We start from the raw sequence: 26,239 nt of genomic DNA on the forward strand, positions 1-26,239 counted from the left end.
GGGGAGAAATTTAAAAAGGATAAATTGTCCTAATAAAATGGCTGAGATGGCTCTAAATTCCTCATTCTAAATTCCATAGCCAAGACTCTTTCATCTACTGTTTCCTGTACCAATAAGGGTAGACCTAGAGTTGGGGGCTGCATAGTGATGGGGTTAACTGAAGTCAGAACACTCTTTCCAGGGCTGAGAGGCAGGAAGGACCTTCTCCACAGAAACAACTCCCAAATGACTGCGTTATTTCGAGAACCTGACGTCTGCAGAAGTCAGAATGATTTACCCCTTTGCAAATACTCTTTGCATGAGGCTCTTGAAAAGGTATTGGTGTCGAAGATGAAGATGGAAGGTGGGACCCACATCAGGTTTAATGATGGGGGTCCCTGTGGCAGGACTCAAAGATTCTAAGATTTTTGAGTGGTAGGGCAAGGGGAAGACCTAACAACTTAGAGAGAAAACTCCACTGGTGGGAAAAATGACCTTCTTTCTCTTTCTCTTAGGGAAAAATGGAAGAGGAAGAAGAGAAAGGGAAAACACTGCCGAGTAGATTGCAGAGACTTCTGAGTTTTAATCTTTTGCTACTTGCCTAATGCACTCCTACACAAGCTATTTTCTTTACCACAGTTACCTGTTTGGCTGCAATTTCTTCATCTCGTCCATCTCCAATCACTACATATGTGACTTTCTTTCCAAATCTTGACACGATTCTCTCAAAGCAGCTCTCTTTACCTGATGAGAAAAAGACATTACCTATTAGGATATTCAATACCAAAGAAAAGGGCTGCTGCTGGGTTCACCTGCATGTGCTTAGACCAACTAAGTGGCAGCCTTTGTGGTTTGCTAGGTGGGAAGTAGGATAGGGAACTAGAGATCCAGTAGGCCCCCTGCATGAAGAATGTGAAAATTGTGCCATTAAAACTAAAACTAAAACAGCAACTATAGCTACTACTACTGACTTTCTAGGCATTGCACTTTGTAAGGTCTTATTTTAACCTTCAGGCTAAAGGTGAAGTCACTAACATCTTTGTGTGAAGGAATTTCTATGAACGGGAGGCCAAGGGGCCTAGGCAGTGTGAGATGCTTGAATACCACCTACTACTCTCTTACACTTTATAGCTTACAAAGCAGTTTTCAAATGATTCCTTCATTTAATTCTCAAAATAATCCAATGAGCTGGATACCATTCTCAGAAGTTTAGTGATTTGACCCAGATCACAAATACGCTGGTAGCTGAGCTAGAATTGGGACCTGGGGCTCATGACTCCAAGTCTAGGCTGTGGCCATTGTGTCACCATGAAAGGATGATTTCTAAGGGGAAAATTTTTAGGGAAATCAAAGTATAAGGCCTGATTTCTTGTTACTAATGATAGGCAATGGCCATTTCCTTCCAGTTCTTCATTTTCCAGAAACAGTCCTGGGGGTGGGGCTTGTGACCAATGTGGTAGCAACATTTGTCACATCTGGAATTTTCTCACAACTGTACTTTGTAACTGCAACTGGGATATGACATCACTGAAATTGACCTTGGGTGATTTATATCCACTGCAGACAGTTCTGAGAAACATGCCAGTGTATCAAAACTCAAATCCCATCTGGAACCCAGAGCTAAAACATTCACAGAAGATACTTCTGTGAGAAAGATATTTTATTTGCATAAATAAATAAAAGGGAAATTATTTCCTTTGCTCTTTCTTCACTATCTCCTTATTTCCCTGCCACCTTCTTCAGTTAACCAGGGTCCTAAGTCTGCTTCCTTCTTCATCCTGCTCCATTAACCTTCTCATTCTTTTCACCTTCTTCTTGCCAGACACCAGGGCTCCTGTGTGAATAAGAAAAAGGTGCCTCTTTCTCAAGATACTCGACTGCCATCTGCTGGAAAATTGTTATAATAAACATAAAAACACAAATTTAAGACGACTACAATGTAAGTGACAAGAACCTACACAACCATAGCCGAAAGCCCTGCTTGGTTCATCTGAGCAACTGCAAGCCTTTGACATCTAGTCCATGTGGCACTTCGAAATAGGTGGATCCGTCACCTCATCTAGACACCAGCCCTCTCTGGGCTTAAACCCCTAGATTATAACACAAGGCTTGGCTTAGGAGCACTCTGGTCCCTTTCGGTGCCAACACTTTATAATAGCATTATTATGCCTTACAGCCACAGCAGACAATAGATGTTTGCTAAGTAAATGCATATTATTCTCACAAATGATTCAGTGGACTGTAGTCCATGTCCTGAGCCCCGATTTAGTTCAAACATTAAAGAATTCAACTAATATCAAGCTCTTATTATTTTCAAGGTATTGAAGAGTTCTTTGTTTAATTCTGTCCTAACTACTACATCCTTATAACCTAACCCAACCTCTGCTAGACCCACAGTCTAATTTATGATCTGTCTATAGAAAAAACTTTTAACTCAGTCAGAGTTCAGGCTTTTCTCCTAAAACTGGACAAACGGAATGCTTCAATTTAGAGGATAAGAGCTGCATTCATTCTTCTGGCATGCAATTATCAAGGATGAAAATGCACTTGGCAACTTCTCCTCTAAAATGATTAAGAGACTAAGAGAGTTAATAGAGCAAAGTAAAGAAGTAGCTGTATGAAAACATGACTCTAGAACAACAGCTGGTAAACATACTTTCTCTATTTACACTTCTCAAAACAGGCCTGGAGATGAGCTTTCCTGCTCAGGAGAGTGAGGCCAATGAATAGTCAGCTTGCCCAATGTCAAGTAATTGAAGCTGATGAACTGCGAGACCAACCCAGCCTTTAGAGAATATTAGTTCCTGGGCTTCCTCTATCAAAAACACTTCTGACATTTTCAGAAGTGATTTTGGGAATTCTCTTTAATGTTCAAGATCAGAGTGGCCATTATGAGAGCCATAAGTTTAAAGTCATTTCAGAGGAGCTGAAAAACTGTTTCCTCTCCTTGCTCCCATTTTACAGTACTGGAAAAGGGAAGCCTCAAGCCTCCCACTGTGGTCACCAAAGCACCAGGCACCATTGCAACTTCAGAAATAAGCTCTGGATGAACTGAGACTAAGGAAAATGGCCAAATAAGCACATTCACTGCCAGAGGGAATAAAATCACTTCCACTAGTTTGATAAGCCTGTTGGTCGCCAGGACTCAATACAACAAACATGACAGAAAATCTACCTTTCAGGTGTGGGAGGTTCGGTAACTGTGCTGGGTTCTTAGGTGAAGTGTATAAAGCACAGCAGCCGCAGCAGTAGCAACGTCTGAAGGGGGCTTTCAAATATGCCTTCCCCCTAAATCTCTTGTAAATAACGCAAGCATACAAAAAGGTATGGTGATAATAAAAACAAATGTCTATATACCCACCACCCACCCAGCTTTGTAAGATTTCAACCTTTATAGTTGCTTCAGATTAAAAAATAAAATATTACATGTACCCCTATCCAATGTCACCATTCTTCTCCCCTCCTTTCTCTCTACAAATACATATCCATAAACAATATATGGTATTGTTGTGAACATTAACCTTTATAGAAATGTTACGTACTGTACATATTCATCTGCAACTTGCTTTTTGTTCAACATTGTTTTGCATATTAATCCTTATGGATATACGCAGTAGTTTTAGTTCATTCACTTTTTCAGTATATTATTCCATTGTTCAAATATATGTATTTATCCATTTTCTGTTCATGGTCAGCTCCACGGATAGGTTGTTCCTAATTATTTGCTATTACTAACAAGTCTGAGTTGAAAAATACTTGCACGTCTCCTTGTGCACATGAGAATTACTCAAGGGCAGGAGTTGACAAGTATTTTCTATAAAGGGCCAGACAGTAAATATTTCAGGTTTTGTGGGCCATATGGCCTCTGCTACAACTACTGAACTCTGTTGCTGTAGTGCAGAAGCAGCTCTGTAAATGAATGGGCACGGCTGTACTCCAGTAAAACTCTGCAAAAACGGGGGTAGCAAGATTTGACCTGTGAACCACAGTAACCAGACTTCTGCTCTAGGTTATATGTATCTAAAAGTGAAATTGCTTTATCATTAAAACGACAACAGTTGCCGTAGTCCGACTCATGGCAAGCCCATGTATGTCAGAGTAGAACTATGCTCTAAGGGTTTTCAGTGGCTGATTTTTTGGAAGTAGATCACGAGTCCTTTCTTCTGAGGTGCCTCTGGGTAGAACTGAACTGCTAACTTTTCAGTTACCAGCTAAGCAGGTTAACTGTACAAAGGACTCCTTGCTTGCATATCTTGAACTTTAGTCCTCATTGACAAAGCCAAAAGGGTTGTATCCATTTTCAATCCTATCTTCAGAGTTCCCATTTCCTTTCTAAAGCTTTGCACTGCAGGACTTAAGTTTTGTCAATCTGATGTATGTGAAATGTATCACATTTAACTTGTATTTCCTTAATTACTGGTGAGGTTAAAGAACTTTTCATGTTTACTGGCAATTTGGGTTTCCTTCTCTGTGAATTTGCTGTTCAAGTTTTTTGCCTATTTTTCTTTTAGGCTGTTGCTTATTGATTTGCAGGAGTTCTTTAGAGATTCTACATACTTATTGTCAATGAAACGTGTTGGAAATATCTTCTCCTAGTCTGTGGCTTGTCTTTTCACTTTGTTTATGGTTTCTTAAAATTGTATGTAAAACTAAATGCATCATGGTATTAAAATGCCTTTTTTTTTTTTTTTCTTTTTAAATAATACCATTTGGGTCTTTGAAAAGAGATTCTTCCCTACCTTACAAGTGATATAGATATGCTTCTTTATATTCTTCTAAAAATTAAAGTTTTGCATTTCATATTGTTTTCAAATTACCTGGAATTTACTTTTGCTTGTAGTATAAAGAAGGAACACAATTTTGCTTTTTTTCCCTTATGTATAACCCAATTGTTCTAGCACCATTGATTAAATGTAAGCTCCATGAAGGCAGACGATTTTGTCACTGCTATATTTCTATATTTCTAGTGCCTTGGCAGTGCCTGGCACATGGCAGAGTTTCAATACATAGTTTCTGAATGAATGAATAAAATAAAAATGATGTTGTATGCATCTATAGTGACTGCCATGGAGGTTTGTACAGGATATATTAGGTGGAAAAAAAAAATTAGAAGGCAATTTATATATACATAATGTCATCCAGAAAACCAAAAACCAAACCCACTGCCGTTGAGTTGATTCTGATTCATAATGACCCAATTGGACAGAGTAGAACTGCCCCACAGAGTTTCCAAAGAGGAGATTTGATGGATTTGAACTCCCAACCTTTTGATTAGTGGCCATGCTCTTAACCACTGCGCTACCAGGGCTCCAACAATGTGATCTCCCATTTCTGTTAAAAACCATACATGAGGAAAAAATATGCATGAACATACGCCAAAATGCTGAAGGGCTGTCAGTACAGTGGGCTTGAGTTGTTTTTTACTAGTTTGATTTAATTAATTTTTACTAAATGGTATACTTTAATTCATGAGAATTATAAATATGTAGATGACTGAGTTAAAAGAAAAAACAAGAATTATTCCCATCGCCCTCTGAACTAACAAAACTGACTTTCATTTATCCGCTTTGTGACCGTGGGCATGTTAAACTCTGAGCGTTACAATTTCATCTTTTAAAAAAGTGACAATGTCATCCATCTCCAAGGTTGATGAAGATTGGAAATATTATACGCTCTGCACACAAAGGAGCCCTGGTGCTGCAGTGGTTAAGCACTCGGCTGCTAACTGGAAGGTCAGCAGTTCAAATCCACCAGCTGCTCCACAGGAGAAAAATGTGACAGTCTCCTTCTGTAAAGATCTACAGCCTTGGAAATCCTATGGGGCAGTTCTACTCTCTTCTAAAGGGTCGCAAGGAGTCGGAATCGACTCAATGGCAATGGGTTTGGTTTTTTTAGTTTTGGGCACAAAAACAATTCAATTAATGATAACTATAAAACAATTATATATGAAAGCAAACTTTGTTGTCCTGATGTGTGAATCTTACTTTGAAATCAGTTATTAAAAATCATTTTACTAAAATAAGTGTTCTCAAAGATATATTACTGAATGAAAAAAGCAAAAGTATGGCAAGTGTCTATTTTTTAGTATGCCATCATTTGCACTAAACAGAATATATATATATATATATTCACATACTTGCTTATAAATTGTGTGATATTTCTGAAAGAGTATAAAATAAACAGTAATAAAAATTTTTTCTAAGGAAGGGTAAAGTGACCCTTTTGCTACTATGTTCTTAATTTTTTTTTTTTTTTGATGTCATGTGTTTTCAGTATTGGAATGCATGCTTACTAATTCAGTGTGTTTAAATTTTTGGTTGGTAATATGGATTTTGAGAAATATGATCTGGCAATAAAACCCACCAAAGAGGCGAGTGGCACTCTGGCACCACCGATCTGTGGCATGGCATTATGCCACTGAGAACTAGGTAGATAACGCACCTTTCCATTAGGTTACATGGGGAACCTCTGGTTTTCCAAATATGACACAGAAAGCGAAAACAAACCCAATCAAGGCTCCCTGACTATCACACAGGAAAGCCATAATTATGCTTGCAGGCCTTAACTCACAGAAATAAAGGGAAAAAAAGTAAGTTTACAAAACCAACATATCCAGGAAGTATCACCTAAGAGAATGCTCAACCTACACAACACTGAGGCTCCAACTCTGGTCTGCTGAGCTTCCTGCATTTCAAGAGGAACCCACCTTGAAGTTAAATGCATTAGAACCTTTTCTCTGAGGCCCAGAGGCATAAAAAGTGGATAGCATACTGTTCATGCCAATAGTAATGAAAGGAATAACTTCTTCAGGGTGAACAGGTGTCAAGGGTTGGAGGGAAAATTTGTGATTTTATAGCTTTTCAAGTTCTTTCTAAATTTTATTTCGTTGTTGTTGAGAATATATACAGCAAAACATACACCAATTCAACAGTTTCTATATGTGGAAGTCCTTTTTTTTAAATACTTGAGCAAAACATTTTTAAGGGGTTAGAGGAAGGGATGCATGGAGGAGGACGCCCCTAACTGCTTGGGGAAGTCAGGAAGACTCCCAGTGGACAGAACCTTCTGGGCTTCGACTTGTCTGAAAAGAACAGTCCAAGTATGCCTCCTCAGTCATTGCATTTAGTTTATTTGCACAACTTCTTGCAACTGGATGGATGATGCTCAAAATCAAAAATAAGGAGAAACTGAAAAGTGCTCAGTATAGCTTTGGACTTCAGACATAGTACCTGAAATGTCATAATGTGAAAGTTAACAGGAAGACCAGCATATCAATACTCTTCTGTTCTCACAAAGGGATATTATCGTGGATTTTACCAGCTGCTTTGCACTCTATTTACATATGTAGAATATACATGTTGAATATATCTATGTATATCTGTGGCTGTAACAATGGGCGCCAACATAACAATGATTATGAGGGTGGTGCAGGACTGGGCAGTATTTCGTCCGGTTGTACATAGGGTCACTAAGAGTCAGAACCAACTCCACAGCACCAAACAACAACAACATCTCTATCAGTCCATCCATCCATCCATCCATCCATCCATCCATCTATACAGAGAGAGCCTTGGTGGTGCATTGGTTAAGAGCTTGGCTGCAACTGAAAAGATCAGCAGTTCGAATTCACTCCTTGGAAACCCTATGGAGTAGTTCTACTCTGTCATATAGGGTCCTATGAGTCAGAATCGACTCAATGGCAATGGGTTGGTTTTTCTGTTTTTTTTTGTATGTACGTACTGTACACACACACACAGCCTTGTATGGAATATGCATATAGCCAAATTCAAATATGGGTTTGTGTTGAAATGGCATGAAATACATATAGTTTCTTACTCTCCAAAGAGCAAAACATAGCATCTGGTATCCCTGGCTATTCTAATTAAATCCAAACCAACATATCTGAAAATCTGACTGCAGTCTATTTAATGCTAAAAAAACCCAAAACCAAATTCACTGCCATTGAGTTGATTCCAACTCACAGCAACCCGTTAGGATAGAGTAGAACTGCTCCACAGGGTTTCCAAGGAGTGGTTGGTGGATTTGAACTGTTGACCTTTTGGTTAGCAGCCAAGCTCTTAATCGCTGTGCCACCAGGGCTCCTATTTAATGCTAGAGGTATTAAAATTAATTCTACCACTTGGGAGCAAAAAAGTTATCTTGCAGACTACTTAGAAGTAGGCTCACCCACAGAAGTAAACTGGTATTAAGCTTTTTTTTAAGGTTGTTTGTATATATACTTGGCAATATATAAAAACAATCTTTAAAAAGTTCTAACCCTTAGACTTCCCTTCTAGAAATCTATCCCATGGGAATAATCTGAAATGTGGACCAAAATATATATAAAGAAAAGTTCATCTAGCATTATTTAAAATAAACAAACAAAAAAAGCAAGTAAATATGTCTCAATACAGGGATAGTTAAACTTTCGAATGGGCTTTAAAACCATATTTCTGTCCACTTGTAACTACATCATGTGAAAAGGGCTGGGCAAATAACTATAAAATTTGGAGTGCTTGTGTGAAATAATCTGACTTCGAACGGCACACTCAAAATACATTTGGGGGACCCACACTTTTAGAGATGGGCTGTTTTTCCTCAGAGCAGCTACAACTATGATTAGAAATTGAGTAGTTTCAACAGGGGCAACTCCAACTCATTTGGTGTATGCTTGGGAGAAAAGCAGCAAAGCTTCATTTAACAACAGTATAATGAACACGTTCTTTGTTTGCCCAGAGCATCCCTGGGTAATCATTTCTTTCCTATTCTCAGTCTATATGGTTGGTGGGGCTGACATCACCTCCTGGCTCCAGGAGTGTGGAGCCAAGTGAAATCAGGCCTGGTCAACAACAGTACTCCCTACCCTTGGTCACATTGATTGGCTCAAAGATGGACACAGCAACTTAAGACCTCTCTGGCACTTTTGCTGGAATTAGTAGAAGAGAGGCACTCTTGCTTCTGAGACAGTGGGCCATCTTTACCATCACGGAGAGAGAGCCTACCTGAGAAATGAAGCCACCAGAGGAATGCAGAACGAAAACATAAAAAAGAATCCTGATGACACTGGTTGAAGATATAGATGTATCCATGCCTGAAGTCAATGTCATGTTTGGATTTTTCAGTTATATAAACCAATAAATTCCCATTTTGGTTTAAACTGGTTTGAGTTTTTGCCACTTAAAATCGAAAGAATTATAGGTAAATATGCCAAAATATGGGTTTCTTAACGATTTGGAATTATGTGATTATTTTTCTGCTTCTCTTTTTTTAATTGTGGCAAAAATACATATAATACAACATTTGCCAATTGAACAATTTTTTCTGTTTCTTGCCATTTTCCTATAGTTTCTAAAAGAATTATTCTTTTTACAATGAGTATTACTTTCATAATCCCTTCTTTCCTATTAAGGCCATCACATTTATAATTCTTTCTTTCCTCCATCATCACTTTTTCCTCACTTTTTTTAGTGGATCATTTCCATCTGCATATTAACTAGATATAATTTGCCTTATGTTCAAAGATCCTCTTAAGCCTACACATCCTCCAGCTACTGCCTCAATTCTTTGCTCTTCTTTACAACAAACCTCTTCTAAAGAGTTGGCTACCCTTGCCCTCTCCAAAATAAAGTTGTTGCTATTGAGAATATATACAGCAGAATACACCAATTCAACAGTTTCTACATGTACAATTAACATTCTTTGAGTTGTGCACCCATTCTCACCCACCTTTTCTGAGTTGTTCCACCCTCATTAACATAAACTCACTGCCCCCTAAGGTTCTTATCTATTCTTTTGAGTTTCTGTTGTCAATTTGATCCCATACGTATAGTTCTTAAAAGAGCTGTTATGGATTGAATTGTCTCCCCTGCAAAATGTGCGTCAGCTTGGCTAGGCCATGATTCCTGGTATTGTGTCACTGTTCACTTTGTGATCTGATTTAATTATCCTACATGTTGTAAATCCCAACATCTAGGATGTTAATGAGGCAGGATTAGAGGCAGCTATGTTAATGAGGCAGGAGACAATCTACAGGATTAGGATGGATCTTGAGATATAAAAAAGTGAGCAGAGAGGAGAGGGACTTCATACCACCAAGAAAGAAGAGCTGAGAGCAGACCATGCCCTTTGGACCCAGAGTCCCTGTGCTGAGAAGCTCTTAGACTAGGGGAAGACTGATGACAAGGACCTTCCCCCAGAGCCAACAGAGAGAGAAAGCCTTCCCCTTGAGCTGGTACCCTGAATTCAGACTTACAGCCTCCTTAACTGTGAGAGAAGAAATTTGTTTGTTAAAGCCATGCACTGTGGTATTTCTGTTCCAGCTGCACTAGATAACTAAGACATAGCTTAATGCTCAAGGCAGACCTTTTTTAATAGTTAAGCTAAACTACTGTTCAGTTTTAAGATGACTTTAAGATATTCTTGGTTTAAGGTTTAAAGATTACCTCAAGGCAACAGCTTCAAGGGTTCACCATTCCCTCTTAAACCCATCCCAATCAGGGTTTCATCCCCATCAGTCCTCTGAAACTACATGTCAAAGTTATTAATGACACGTAGCTAAAGACAAACATTAATTCTCAGTCTTCTTATTTGATCCACCACTAACATGTGATACAGTTGACCACTCTTCCTCCCTTTGGTTTCCAAGACACCATTCTCCCAGTTTTCCTCCTGGGTTATCAGCTGCTTCTTCTGATACTTGTGCTGGTTCTTCCTCATGATCCAAGTACCTAAACAGTAGAGGGCCCCTGCGCTTAGTTCTTAGACCTCTACTCTTCTCTCTCTACACTCATTCCTATGATTTCATCCAGGCTTAAATAACCACATATATGTGAAGAACTCCTAATTTTATATCTCCAGCGAATACCTCTCCCTTGATCTCCAGAATCAGATATCCAACTGCCTACCTGACATTGCCACTTGGATATCTCATAATTTATCTCAAAATCAGCATGCCCCAAACCAAACTCCTAATCTTTCTCCACAGTCTTGTCTATCTCAGTAAATAGCATCTTTATTCTTTTAGTCGCTTAGTCCAAAATCCCTGGAGTCATCCTTGACTTTTTCTTTTACACCCCACATCCAAATTATCAGCAAATCCTGTTAGCTCTCCTTTCATACTATATCCAGTAACTGACTACTTATCAACCTCCACTGTTACCACCTGCTCCAAGCCACCCATGATTTCACACTGGATTCTCGCAATAACGTCCTAACTTGTCTTTCAGCTATCCTCGTCAAGACTCTATGGAGCAACCAGACCAATCTGTTTAAAACACAGGTCAAATATGTCACTCTTTGTTCAAAACAGTACCATTGTATTTTGTCAGAATAAGAGCCAAAGTCCTTAAAATAATCTATAAGGCCCTCCAGGATCTCCCTCACCCTTTTCTTTAACCTCTTTGGCCTTATTTCCCACTACTCTTCCTCAAACATACTTCTAACCTTTTGCACTTGCTGTTCCTTCTCCTTGGTATGCTCTTTCCCCAGATATTATGTTAATGGCTCACTCCCTCATCTCCTTTAGGTCTTTGCTCAAATAATACCTTTCATCAAGGTCTTCTCTAACTATTCTATTTAAAAGACGACCCTACCTTCTCTCCTTGCTTGATTTTTAGCCTTGGCACGTATCACCATCTGACATATTTTATGTTTTAGTTATTTGCTTATTGACTATCTCCTCCCACTAGGGGCAGGGAGTTCATCTGTTTTGTTCACTGCTATATGCCCAGTACCTAGAACAATGTCTGGCACATAAAGGGTGCTCAATAAATACTTGTTGAATAAATGAATGAAAAAAGAAATAGAAAAAATTGTCAATAGGACTTGGCGGCTTATGACCTCCACAAATCCTGGGGTGTACAATAATTAGACATTTTTTTAAGCGGAGAAAACTGATCAACAGGCATGTAGTAGATTAAAAAATACATATCCACAGCCAGTCTTCACACTCCAGGACCCTCTCCTTTGGATAACAGGGGAGTAGGCTGAAGGGTCTGAGGGGCAGGGGGGTGTTCATCATGCTCCTTCTTTCCCGAGGACCATGCATGTCACGCAGGGATTGGAGTGAGACATTCTGCTGTCTCCAAGGCTGAACAATTGGTTAATGACTTCTACGTATCTAAATATAAACAAGAATATTTGTACATAATGGGATTTATACATAAATACTCTTTGAAAACTCTAAGGTGCCAATTAATTAATTCAACAATTACTTAATGAATACCTATCATTCATATACTTGGTATTAAGTACATTTTTAGGGGTACAAAGTACCTGTATTACAGGGTCGTTTGATTTTTACAACCTCCTTGCTAGATTCTCATTTTACATGAGAAAGCTGAGGCCCAGCAGTCTAAGGTAAGTGCTAGTAAATAGGGGAGCCAGGACTTGAATCCTACTCCTTTGATTTTTTTTAATTCAGTGCTTTTTCTATCATAATACAATGCAGTACTCTTTCTGTGAAAAGAGAAACTTGAAATGAGGCAAAAAATAGATTTCTAAATTATGTTCTTTCAAATATTATAAAAGAAAAGAGGGTAGGTTTTAAGTCCAGGGTACCTGAATTTGAGTCCTGTTTATGTCACTTACTAGCTGTGAAGCCGTGCACAAGCTACTTAACTGTTAAATCTCAGCTGCTTCATCAATAATATCAGAGGACCATTATGAGGGTTATAGGTATTTATGTAAAGTGTCTAACAGAGGATCTGGCAAATAATAAGTGCATCACATAACATGATCAATGTAACTGGTATCACTAAATTGGACACCTGAAAAATGCTGAATTGGCAAATGCTGTGTTATACATATATTTTTACAATAATTAAAAAAAAAAATAGAAAACAAACAATAACAAAATAAGTGCATAAGTAGCAAGTATTCTGGCCAGTGACAAGAAACAGGATAAAAACCATACCAATTTTGGTAGCACTATAGATGTTTTCAATAGGAAATATTTCTCCTAGTCCATATAGGAGAACCTTGGCAAGAGCTGGAACCAGTTGGGTGGTAGTGATCAGAACATTCACGCAATTCTTTCTGGAAGGGGGAAAAAAAAAGGTGAAACCAAACCAACCTGGGAGTAAAGATTCAAAACAGTCAATTCTCTAGGATCTAACTATTAAAAATTGACCTCAAAAGGCCTAGTGTGATATTTGCTCAGTGCCAATGCTTAGTTATTGTTCTAAATAACTCAAGTTTATTTATTTATTTTCCTTATTTAAGGGCAGACATTAGACTCTTTTGTGTCCATCATAGTGGGCATAGAGCAGCAACTTGGTTTTGGTCTTATTTTCCTCTGTGCATTCTAGCTCACTGAGCTTATTAGCAAATACCACTAACCCACATTATTGATGCCACATTTTAGAAAACAAACAACAAAGATCTTTCAGTTACTGTGTTATTTCATCTGAATGCAAACTGGCCGGTAAATGAGAGATGATTTAAGTTCTCTCTGCTCCTTGTATTATGGCAACATAGATCCCAGAATACACATTTATTTCATATGTCCTTTAACTTTGCTGGGTATCTACCCACTGGTGTCAGTTTTACTGCTTGTTCTACTAGGTTGTGGACCTGAAATTCCTGCTTTGATGGAGGGGGCAATAAATGTATTGATGCAGCTATGACTATACTTATTTCACATTCTAAACACCAAGCTGAAATCTCCCTAATCTGCTTATTGCACCATTTTTCTTTTGAATCTGCCTTCCTAAGTGGGTTTGGTACATTTCTTGGAACTTCCTGTACTTGGGGTATTTGTGATACGTCTCCTACCTGTGTTCTTTGATATACCCAGGCCCATCTCCTGGGCTGGAGATTATGGGTTACTGAGTTTTAATTCTGTGAGCAAAAAGTAAGGGGAAAGGAAAAAGGTTTTATACATAAATATTGTAAAACTCTAATGTGTGCTATTAGCATAAAATGACCTTGCCTCTCACCTAACCTAAATAGTTACCTGCATCATCTAAACAACTCTCATCCCTAACCCATACCCCATTTTAGGGGATGGGCTATCCTGGGTCAGGGTAGGAAAGAGTGTGTCTTAGAGAGGATGAGACTGAAAACTATCATTTCCATACCTGGACTGGATGAGAAGTAAGGATTTTAATGCAGTTCCTAACCAGGAATCCGTTAAAACTTCAATTTCTGCTCTTAGTCTTTGCAGTGCTTCCTTTCTCTGGGGACTGAGAAGGCCTTTGGGAATAAAAGCAGACAAATTTATTATTTGGACAACATATCCTTGTTGACACTGAGGAAGCAATTTCTAAATTCAATTTAAAAATGGCATGAGTCACTGCAATATTCTACTGAACTAATATATTTCTCTTCCTGGAGAAACCTTAGAGTAGTGCTACTCAAAACGCCAGTCTGCACCTACATAAGGAGTTTGCACCAGAATATAAATCAGTGCATGGCTTCCTTTATCAGCACGCTTTGCTGTGGGAGGTGGGACACAATGAAAAGAAATATCGCTGATGTAAACATGTTATTAATGACACAGCCGATTTACATTCTGGTGAAAGTTCCTTCTTTCATCACTGACCAGGTAACATATAATCTTCAGAGTGGCAGGCCACATTTTGAGTAGCACTGCTTTAGAACATGACAGCAAAGACTAGGGGTGGGGGGGGGGGGCAAACAATGACTGCTATAGCTGGAAGAGTCCTCAACTAATCCAACTTCTTTCTAAAGAAACCAAAGCCTAGATGAAAGGGAATCTGCCTAAGATGACACAGAAAGTTAGTGGCTTTCGATATCAGGAAGTCTTTCCACTACCATATACTAACTCCCATGGTGACTGCACTTCCACCAATTTCAGAACATGTCTGCCTGAGATTCTCGGTTGAATGACTAACTCTCTGGGTGTCATTTACTTGTACTGTACTTTATAACGACTTAAACACTGCTTAAGACCAAACAATTAAATACAAACAAAGCAGAATTCAACTGATGGAAGCATGTTGCCAGACACCTGACTTATAATAATATTCAAAAAATAAATCTGGCTCTGAATTTTCTGTAGTGAAGGTAAAAAGAGAAACCCTATATTATATTATCAATACTCCACAAAAGTAGAAGACATTTCTGCGAGTAGAACTAGGAGTATAATTTGTTCTCAGATTGATGATTTTACAATGCAAGCCTAGAATTAGGCTTATTTAATATCTCTGATAAAACAAAACAAGACAGTACCTATACATCATATAGGTAGTACCTATATATCATATACTTAACTAATACATGATATGGTACTTTTGTAAATTCATATTTTACAAAACATACAGGTGGAAATTACTTTTACTCTGTTCCCGAAGTAGGCTTAGGGGATTTTCATCAAGGGTTACATCATTTTCTTCAGGAAATCAGGTCTAGGTATTAGGCAGGAAAAGGACCAGAGACCTAGGTTATACATGAAAACCAAGGAAAAAAAAAGGCTTATGTCTGCAAGAATGGAAAAGTACAGACCTGGTCTTGTCAAAATAAAAAGTACCAGCTCTGAATCAGGAGAAGAAATACGCAAAAAAAAAAAAAAAGGGGGACTCGAAGTCTCAAAGCCTAGAAGTCCGTGATTTTTATCTGGTACTGGAGGGCTGAAATAGGAATGAACAAAACCAATCTTCAAAGCCCAGTTTCTATTTTCAGCACCACACTGTTTTCTGACAGCACAGTCGTGTTGTGGTCACACCTTGCTGTGACCGTGAGCTACCCTGCACGGGACATCAATTTTCTGAACTAAAAATGAGGGATTTAAATTAGGTCTTAAATGTCTCTAATTCTAATAATTTATGATTTAAGTAATTAATTCCAAATAGTTTAGGCACAGTGGCACCTAACATTTGAGTTATTTCTGGGTGGAAAGAATTTTCAACGTCTTTCAAATCACAGTACAGCCTATAATACTGAACCTGGTTTTCCACCAACGATAAATTTAGTTCCTAGAGCCACCTGACTTGTCCTAACACTTACATAAATCAGCCAAAAGTTGTGGTGCCCTATTAACTGGTATTGACAAAGTAACTCCAGAATAATGTCATCCAGCAGAATGTACAGAACACATTTCCTTTAAAAAAGCACTTGTTTAAAAAGAACAAGACAACTTTATTAAAGTCATGCCATTGAGTCGATCCAACTCATGGTGACCTCAGGTGTTCCAGAGTAGAACTGTGCTCCATAGGGTTTTCAGTGGCTGTGATCTTTCAGAAGTAGATCCCCAAGACTTTCTTCCTAGTTGCCTCAAACTGACAGCCTTTTGGTTGGCAGCCAAACACTTAACTGTGTGTGCCACCCAGGGACTCCTATTTTAAGGGAAGCCCATGAAAAATGAGAGGCTTCCTTTCCAGAATTTCGATTAAGCCTCATGTTTTTATACAAAGTCAAAATGTTAGTGTGGCAAAAACTCATAAGCAGTTGCCAGGGGAATTTAAGGAATCCCTGGAAAAGAACCCAGGAAATCAGAAAGAAACAGAATTAGACTGTATGCTACACTTACCACCCACGTTGCTTTTATGTTTATCATAGATTTCTCTCACTTTTCGGTAGCGGAAAGCCAGTTTCCTCATCCAGTCCACACCTCCCTGGACACCCACTGAGGAACCATGGCTGCCACTGCCTCCTGAGCCACTGAAACCATCTGTTGAGAAACTGTAGTTGCTGCAAAGAGAAAGGATGATAAAAATTAAAGCCCATACTGCATGGGATTTTTGGCTGAGTGCCACCAAGAGTCTCTGCTCTATCCTGGCACGTGATAGCCAGGGCTAATGGCTTTGAGAATTTTCTCCCTTAATCTCTGTGTGTCAGAGTCCATCTTTCGCTAGCCCTCCATCTCCTTCTTATTACTTCTATTAGAGAAAGAACTGGGAGGGAGAGAAAGAGAAGTAAGAACAATTCAAGCACCATCATCCCTTAGACACTGGCTTGGGAAAGAGTGTCTTTTTTATTAATGGCAGTGAAAAAAACTGAATAAAAAATTTCATGTACATACACACATACCCAAAATGCTAATAACAGTAAGATTATGGGGGATTTTTTTTTTTTTTTTCAGTTTATTAAGTTCATGGGTCACTGTGGTACTTTTTTCTCCTACCTCTGCTTCCCTTGGGTATGAACTGTACTTGGTGACGCTAAGAAATAGAATGCAGTGAAAATCATGATGTTAGACTTTAGAGACTAGGCATCTCTTGCTTTATCTCTTTCAGCACTTGCTGTGGAAGTCATATGGTGAGAACACTGAACCTGTCCCATGGAGCAGCCGATGTACAGAGAAACTGAGGCCTTCTGCCACCAGAGAGTGTAAGCAGGTCCTCCAGCTCCTTCAGGTGATTATATCCCAGACAATATCTTGATTGCAACCTCAGAGATCCTGACTCAGAACTACCTAGCTAAAGCTACTCTCAACTTCCTGACCCACACTAAGTGTGAGATAATAAATATTTGATGTTTTAAGTTACTAAGCTCTGGGGTAATCTGTTGTATAGTAATAGATAACTAATACATTCATATAAGGTAGGAGGAATTAATAGATCATAAGCAAAGATTTTAAAATGGCTGACAGAAAAGTCAAAATAGTGTTCAATGAGTAAAGTGTGAGATTCTATACTTAAGAAGATAAAAGCTGCCAAGAGATAAGACGCTTGTGGTTAACCACGAGTAGAGAGAAAAAAAAATTGGGGGTTGAGCTGATCATAAACTGCTTTAGACCAGGCTTTTACTAAAGTCTCTATAAAAACGGTGCCCTCTCTAGCTGTGTGATGCACAACATGCAGTGCTGTACGCTGCTGAAAGTGTAACCCTTCACTCTCCTTAGCACTAAATGATTACACCAGTTACTGTCCAGTCGATTCCAACTCATGGCAACCTCCTGCCGTCATGTCAGAGTAAAACTGCGCGCCATAGGGTTTTTAATGGCTGAGTCTTGGGCAGTAGATACGCACGCCTTTCTTCCAAAGCACCTCTGGGTAGACTCGAACCTCCATTCCTTCGGTTAGCAGCTGAGCGTATTAACTGTTTGCAACACCTAGGGACTCAGCTAAAATGATTAAAGCCTTACAAAGGTGGTATTTAGACTTCTGCTCTGCGTTTAAAAACTCATGGAGGGAGTACTTAAAGAAATGGCAGTGTCTCCAGAAGACGCACACGGGAAATTTAAAGCTAACAGAAAATTTTTAACATAGAGAAGAGGCTTTGTAATAAATCCAAAAAGCTTTAAATTATTAAGAAAGTTACAGATTTAAACTTTCGCCATTTCTATTCGATATCAAAGATGAAGAAAGGGTTTGAAACAGCAGCAGGAAAATTTCAGGGTAAACACAAGGAAAAACTTTTTACCTATGAAAAGGGATAAATGTTAGAACAAACTAACATGAAAAGACATGACAGTCTTCTTCCTAGAAATCTTTAAAAATAAAGGCTACATAAATTTTTAGATCATTTTTACCTAAGACTAGTGGGCTAGAAGACAGTAGCTAAGAGAAGAAGGAGACTGAGGAAGCATTTTGCCAATGAGGCCTCCCTGGCTTAGCTTTCGCTGTGATAATACGGTAAAATTTATGATTGTCTTTGATGGGGTTTACTCTGACACCTTCAAAGGCCCAGAGTTAGTTTCACTGGTGAAATTCCTATGCTTATGTGCATCCAAAACAGCCCAACTGGAAACACATTTTCTCCTGACTAAAAATCTAATCACCTGGCCAAAGAGCAACTAGTATATCCTTTACTTTGGGATGCGTCTTCCTTATCCTACCACTACTGCCCATCCTTCAAGGTCCTGCTCAAATGCTACTCTGCTGAGAAAGCCTCTCCACTATTGGCAGCTCCTGCTCACCACTCCCGTTAGAATTACTCTCTTCTCTGTGCTACCATCACATTTTCTATTGTCACCTTCTCACAGTGTATATCACGGCTAACTGTATTTGTTTCTGCCTCCTCTGGCAGATTACGAGCTCTTTAAAGGCTGTATTCGTGTCTGTTTTTCCTCTGCACCTAGACATGTGTCTTGTGCAAACACGGGTACTGATGTTCAAGACATCATTGTTTTTATCACCTCAAGTCTTGGCCATTGTCATCGGAAGCCACATCTTCCACATGTACCTGGTCACACTCCTGTTAAAAGACAAAATAACACAGTTTTTCAGTCCAGAGAGTAGAGGTACCATTCACCATGACATATTGTAAAAAGACCACGTAAAATAACAGAATGACGAAATACCTTGTGGTCTCTCTTATATGTGGAGGATCACTCTCACCCCCCTTGCTGTTCGACTTCTTTTAAGGCCTGATTCAGGTCCTACACTCTTCATGAAATCTTCCTGAACCATCCCAACCTTCAATTATGCTCTTATCTCAATAGTTCATTTCACCAGCAGCTCACAGATATAAGCGTAAGCTCCCTTACATGGTTAGGTGTGTCTATGTCCTATAGACTCTAAGTCCTTTTAAATTGTATGCCTCTTGGGGCAGTACCTGTATCTTACGTCTCCTTGGTACTCCTCTAGTCTAGTGAGACAGACTAGATCAGAAGACAGAGTCTGGTGCAGTGTGGTTTCAACACTGAGAATGACTATAACAGAAATTTATAAAGTCAAACTTAGGAGTTAGGAGAGATGATCTAAGTCAGTCTCCTCATGTTCTAAAAACAAGATGAAATGATTTACCAAATGTCATAAGTCAGTGAGTGGTAGAAAGCGACTAGAAGGAACCTAGGTCTTCTGATTCTAATCCAAGGCTCCTTCCACCAAGCCCACGCTACTAAGGTGAAACGCCACCCAGGGCCTAACTCTGACAATTCACTTTTCTGGCACTACTTAGGGCAGTGTTTTTCAAAGTGAGGTCCACCTGCATCAGAATCCTCTGGGGCAGTTTTTTAAAAAATGCATATTCTTGGGTTCACTCCAGGCCTACTTGAATCAGAATTTCTGGGAGTGAAGTCCTAGAATTTACATTAAAAAAAATCAAGCTCCCCAGGTGATTCTTATGCGCCCTAGAGTCGAGAACCACTGACCTGGGGGGCAGGAACACATTCAGGTCAAATTCTTCACAGAACTTTCAGTCCTGAGTGAGGACTAAGTCTAGAAAATCATTACAAATACAATTTGGCAATAATTATTGGCACATAGTAGGTTTTCAACAAATGTATGCTGAATAAAAACTATGATGTCCTAACTTATAAACACGTGAAGTCAAGGGAAGATTGAAGAATTGTGGTAGCTTAGATAAAAGTGCTGGAGTTTAGAGCTTTATTATTTCGATTTGTTAGAGGATTGTATGTTCGGTAGAACTAGATTATATTTAAAAAGAAACAGGATTACTTTCTTGTTTGTACAATGCTATTTTACTTTTAAATTTTCACTTTTTAAAAACTAGGTAATATATGTAGTACACGGTTCAAATTCAAAAGGACCCAAAGGGAGCCGTCTGCTCCCTCCCACCTCTGTGTCCCTGCCATTCAGATAAGATGTAACGACTGTTATTAGTTTCTTGTGAAAGGTGACTCCTTAACTGAGGGGCTGGGACTCACACTCTGGTCTTCTGACTCTCAGTCTTGTGCTCTTCCCACTACACCATGTTCACCTCTAAGGCGAACTCAAATATCAAAGCCAAAAATGGTCACCATGAAGCTCTTAGTGTTTCCTGATTTTCCTTGAATCTAAATATGAAATGATTCTGGGCATTAGGGTTAACCTATACATGGATAAAACGTTCTCTATTTATTGATCTGACAAATCAAGAGACTATCTTATAAGAAGGTAAAATTGAAGAAGGGTCAAAATATAACAAATTACAAACAATCAAACCCACTTTATATGTATATATACACACGCACATACTTACATATTATTTAATACAGATTAATAAACGGGCTTATATATCAGTGTTTTGCTAGGCTGACTGGCATTTCCCTAGGGCTAGATCATTTCCAAATAGGCTAACAAAAATTAAAATTTTGAGCAAATAAAATGGAGGGCTAGAACCAAGGCTATGTTATGCAACCAAAGCGCTAGTAATTCTGCAAGACTATCTTTTCCTAAGTGGCCAGCTGGCTTCCCCATACCTGCCCAGTCTAACCATGTATTTTCTAAATACAATAAGCATAGGCCCAAAAAATGGTTATTGAACAAAACATCTCATGGAAACACAGAAACAATTTTAAATGCTCACCTCCAAGTCATTGAAAAATAGATGTGTATCAGCCACTTCAAAAATCATTTCTTCCATTGTTAAACCTGAGCCAATCACTACTGTTGGGTCCTGGAAATCAGTAAGAGAAAATTTGTTTGACCTGGTACTCACAGCACTGGTTCTGATCTTCAAAGATTTTGCAATTCTCTTGGGTTAAGGCCAGAACAGTACATGCTTACAACAGACTCAAGCTATTACTGATGCAATTTCATTCATAGTCATAAGAACCTGAGATTGTACAACAGAGAGGCTTATGGACAGCTAAAAACCCCAGGATGTTATTTCTAGAAACTTGTAGTGACTAGGTCAATAGTATGTAAGTAAAGGGGGCAAATGAGAGATGTTAAAAAATCAAGTCATTGTATTCATTTCCCTTTAGTGTCTTCCTCTCACTTAAAAAACAAAAACAAATCTATTTTTTGAAAATATGCTCTTCCAGCAGAAATTCTATTATTAGAATGCTCATTATCGCCCCTGTATACACACCCATGCATATTGAGAGTGTAACAACAAAAGCCACTTATCTGATAACCTCAACAACCAGAAAGTAAAGAAAGGCTGAAGAATCAAAATATTTGCAGAAAAACCATGGCACTCTGCTTTAAAATGAACCACCAGGACTTCACTTAGAAGCTGTATGCTCTTATTTTATACACTTTCATAACCAGCTTAGTCAGATAGCTCATGTCAGTTTGCCAGCCTAGATACCAAAGGCCTGCAAAAAGTACTTTTAACAGAAAAGAGTACACATAACGACAATAAGAAATAATTGAGAGTAGTAAGAGGTTGATATTTTTCATAAATTTTACTCATAGAAACTGGAGAATAGGAGCCTGGAAGTAATTTAGTGTAGAAATACACAGCCTTAATCCTCTCAAAACAGCTCATCGCTCTATTAAAACTGATGTTTATCCTGAAGATTAAACAAGGTAAACTCTGTTTGGTATATTTAGTTTAAAAAAGAAGTACATAATATATTCTAGAAAGATATTTTATGCATATATTTTGTTTACGTATATCGCACATACTTAGCTAAATGAAACGCTTGGTTTGGGCAGTTAAGAGCGACTTCAGAGATAACAGATCAATATTTCTGGAATGTTGGACTATATAACCTTCTGCTCTGCTCTGAGCCCCTTTCCTAAATTTAATCTTTACAAAATGCCACTCCTGAACCTGCTTCTGCTTTCAGGACTGGTCCTGGGTCTAGTTTCCAGCTTTACCACCAATGCTGCTTGGACACAGGGTCTGCCTGGTGCAAACCATCTGGTGAAATTTAACATGGGAAGTGAAAAGCCAACAGGAGTGAGGTGGAGGTAGCCGAGAAAATGATTTTGGTTGCCTACCCGCCTGTGTAGCCAGAAGAGGGGTAGTTACGACAAAGAAAGAAAGGCCCAAATTACCTTCCCATACTTCTGGGCATAGGATCCAGTAAGGAGGGAGTGGAAGATGATGATGGTTTCATCCAAGTCCCACAGAAAAACCCGCTGAGAGAGGAAAGTATAAAAGATAATGAGTGCTTAGTTTTCCCCAAGAAATATATCAGAACTTTACTTTTTCTTTTTTTGCACAGGAGAAGAGAGGCTCCGAACACAGCCTTGATGTACCTATTCTATGTCTTTGGAACACCTAACAACAGACTCATTTTTTAATATAGCTTTTCTCCTTAATAAATGACCATATTATAAAAAAACTAAAAACAGAAAACCAAAGGATAACATCAAAATTCCACCATTATTAACATTTTTTGTATCACTTTCTAGTCTTTTTAAATAATGAAACCAATTTTTCTGTCTATAAAAAATTCCTTTCGTGCTTACACCACAGAATATCAACTTGGTGGCAATGGGTTTGTTTCATTTTTTTTTTTAAACCTCATTAATAAGTTACTGAATCTGGCTGCATGTCTCACAGAAACACGGCCTAAAGCAATATAATCTCACTTTACTTTGAGATTTTTAAATGGAGAAGAGGATGAAATCACTTGCAACACCCTCTGCTTTCTGAATATGATGGATGTTCTTTCTCTTCTTCTCTGGAACATAAAGAATAGTTTGTTTTTCCCCTTAAAAAGGTACCTGGCTACTACCTAAGTTCCACAAAGTTTTTTCAAGGCTTTTGCTGAAAAGCATCTGAAAGGGATATGGTGAGTTACAGACATGAGAAATGTGTTTTTAAATTTTTATTCTCACTTGGTCAGTTTAGTTTCTCTTGCTCAGGAATTAAAGGGCCCACAACACGGAAACACACTATCTCTGTTAGTTTCAGACTTTTTTGTACGTTAATAAAAAAGCTTATGTTTGATAAACTTAAGAAATAAACAAACAGAAAAAAGAAGTAGGTAACTCAAGTGAGCTACTTCCCGTACTTCCAATTCACTGTCCTGGGAAGAGCTGGCATCAGCTTTCCTCTTGCCCCGGTTCTTGCCTGTCATGTTTTTCCTAGACTGATCGTCAGCATCTTTACTTGGTGTAGTTTGGGACAGAGATGGGCTTGTAGAAGGGTCTCCTATAAATGAAAAGTGAGACATACATTGCCAGTGGTCACAGGGTCCAAGAACCAGAGCAGAAGAGGGTCTGCAGGTTCTCTGCTCTAAAGAGGCACATTGCAGGGATAAAGGCTGGAAAAGTCAACTTTACTTAAGCAATCTGGGAATATGGAACCTAGGCATTGAGTATACAGCTACTAACCACCAACAGAGTGATGACTGGGCATTATACACCTGCCTCCTGGTGGAAAAACACAACATCTATGAAGTAGTTTTGAAAAAAAAAAATTGAACTTAAATCTCATTTAGCCCTAGGTCATGGTTTTCAGTTGACATTCTGGGTCAGATAACCTCTCCCGGGGAGATGTTCTGTGCACTGTGAGATGTGCAGCAGCATCTTTAGCCTCTGCCCACTAGATGCCAATAGTGCTCCCACACCCACTATGACAACCAAAAATGTCTCCAGACATCGCCAACTGTCCCAGGGGAATGAGGGGGCGATCATCCCCAGCTGAGAACCACTACTCTAGATCCATTTACCAATTTGCAATAAAATACTGAAGGCAACAGAACATGGTAAGCTATTCTAATGATATAAGCTGTAAAATTCAGTCTAGGACATGGCACCACATAAACAATACAATTTTTCAACAAATAAATTACTAGGGGGAAAAAAGAGATAGGAGAATTTATACGTTAAAGAGATATAAAATACATATCCACCAATCACAATGCATGAACCTTATTTGGATCCTAATTTAAACAAACCGTAAAAAGAAAAACAAAACTCATTGATAACATTTATAAGTAAACTGGAAGTCCGAATACCTATTGACTATTTGATGATATTAAATTTTTGTTTAAAATTTTTTTAGATATGATAATGGCATTTTGGTTATATTAATAAGTACTTGTCTTTTAAGGATACAATACCTGGAATCTGCTTCAAAATAATACGGGAGGGAGGAACTGGATGAAGTCTAATTGAAACAAGATTGCCTATGAAGGTTAATTGTTGATGCCAGATGATGCATACATAACGGTTCATTATACTATTCTGACAACTTTTGTATGTTTGAAATTTTCTATTATTTAAAAGTTAAAATTGTTATAAAGAACAAAGACGCTTAGAGAAATAACATCAAAACTAAGGCGTCATCACATGTAATTATTTCCAAGTTATAGAATTTTAAGGCAGTGACCATCTGTATGTCCACTTACCTAGAACATTGGTAAAGGCAAGATGCAAAGAAAACTGTGTCAGTTTATGTAGAGCACTGTTATTAAAAAATGCATCAATGATAATGATTAACACTGTTTTCCTCAAGCTACATGATATGATGATCAATCACCAAGTTTTCATTACAAATAAACATAGTGATAAATAAAAATATGTGTATATGTTCACTGAATGTGTATATAAAGCCTTTATTTCAGGGCTTTTAAACCTGGGAATCATATTCACTGCCACTAATTGTAGGTTAAATTTTATTTCTTTAGGGGAGAAGGACCATAGTGTTCCTCAGAATTTTAAAGGGATCCACGACCCAGAAAAAAGTTAAGAAGTACTGCTCTCAGGCCTCAGCAGATGTCTGAAATATGCACAGACTAAAACTGGAGTCCTCCAACTTGTATAAAACATGCCAAGATTCTGAAGGCTCCATGTGACAAGCATGTTAAAGCTACAGGTGGTGAAGCAGTGAAGATGGGGTGAGAGTCATAAGAACAGTCTTTTCATTCTTGGTACTTTATTATCCACAGCATCAGGTATTACATTCAGCCTATAATCTCCTGCCAGTGAGTCATCAGTCTGGTTCCAACATTTAAATATTCCCCACCTGAGGGCAAAAGCCAAGAGCACGGTAAATTGACTCTGTCCAGAATAAAATAATCTTCACCATCATCTAAAACTGCCTACTAGACTAAGTGCCCCTAAGCTAAAGTTTTCATAGCTGTGGTGCTTACCAGAGGAAAGTCTCTGTGATGCAGGTACCATGACAGCAGGCTTCTCTGTTTGGTATGTACTTGTGGCTAGCGTGGTACTCTCAGCATCACTGTTAGTCTGGCCTGTGACTCCAAAGCTGGAGCTGGGGTAGCATGCCTGGTACTGACTCTGACCAAGGATAGTATAAGTGGGATAGTCCTGTAGACCAAAAGGAATAAGGGAAGAAAACAATACTCTTAGAGTATAACATTAATTTCAAAACAAGAAGCTTTCGTGCCTCTCTTATGCATAGCTATTTTCCTGAAACATTCATTTAACTTCTCTTTTTTTTTATTTACCCAGCTAGCAGTCTTCCAACTAAATCAATAATCTCAAAATGCACTCTGTGAACTCTAAGAGTCAGGGGCTGACTCTGAGGTTAGGGGGAGGCTGAGAGGGAAGAGTCCCATGCTCTCCACATACAACGTCCCTTTTTCTAATACCCCAGCTCATTTTTAGGTCGATTTTACATACGGAATTTCTGTATAAATTTCTACACAGAATCTTTGAAAAGACTGGAGGAGAAGAACCAGAGTGTTCCCCAGAATTTTAAAGGGATCCATGACCCAGTTAAGAACTACTATTCTTAGGCCTTAGCAGAAGTCCGAAATATG

At 38.6% G+C, this 26,239-nt stretch overlaps 1 protein-coding gene across 4 annotated transcripts in view; it reads right to left on the reverse strand.

The window, feature by feature from the left end:
* The window catches only part of EYA3 (EYA transcriptional coactivator and phosphatase 3), a 134,255-nt gene that overhangs the window by 5,181 nt on the left and 102,835 nt on the right, over positions 1–26,239 (reverse strand). For all 4 annotated transcript variants that reach the window (XM_049878445.1, XM_049878444.1, XM_049878446.1 and 1 more), the window contains 9 exons: positions 25,607–25,784; positions 23,522–23,661; positions 22,557–22,640; positions 21,133–21,222; positions 19,019–19,077; positions 16,469–16,629; positions 14,058–14,172; positions 12,893–13,014; positions 623–723 (listed from right to left, as the gene is read on the reverse strand). In XM_049878445.1, the coding sequence (XP_049734402.1) occupies positions 623–723; positions 12,893–13,014; positions 14,058–14,172; positions 16,469–16,629; positions 19,019–19,077; positions 21,133–21,222; positions 22,557–22,640; positions 23,522–23,661; positions 25,607–25,784 (1,050 nt within the window). The remainder of the gene's footprint in view (positions 1–622; positions 724–12,892; positions 13,015–14,057; positions 14,173–16,468; positions 16,630–19,018; positions 19,078–21,132; positions 21,223–22,556; positions 22,641–23,521; positions 23,662–25,606; positions 25,785–26,239) is intronic.

The sequence above is a fragment of the Elephas maximus genome, chromosome 3 (genome assembly GCF_024166365.1).
Source record: "Elephas maximus indicus isolate mEleMax1 chromosome 3, mEleMax1 primary haplotype, whole genome shotgun sequence".
NCBI lineage: Eukaryota > Metazoa > Chordata > Mammalia > Proboscidea > Elephantidae > Elephas > Elephas maximus.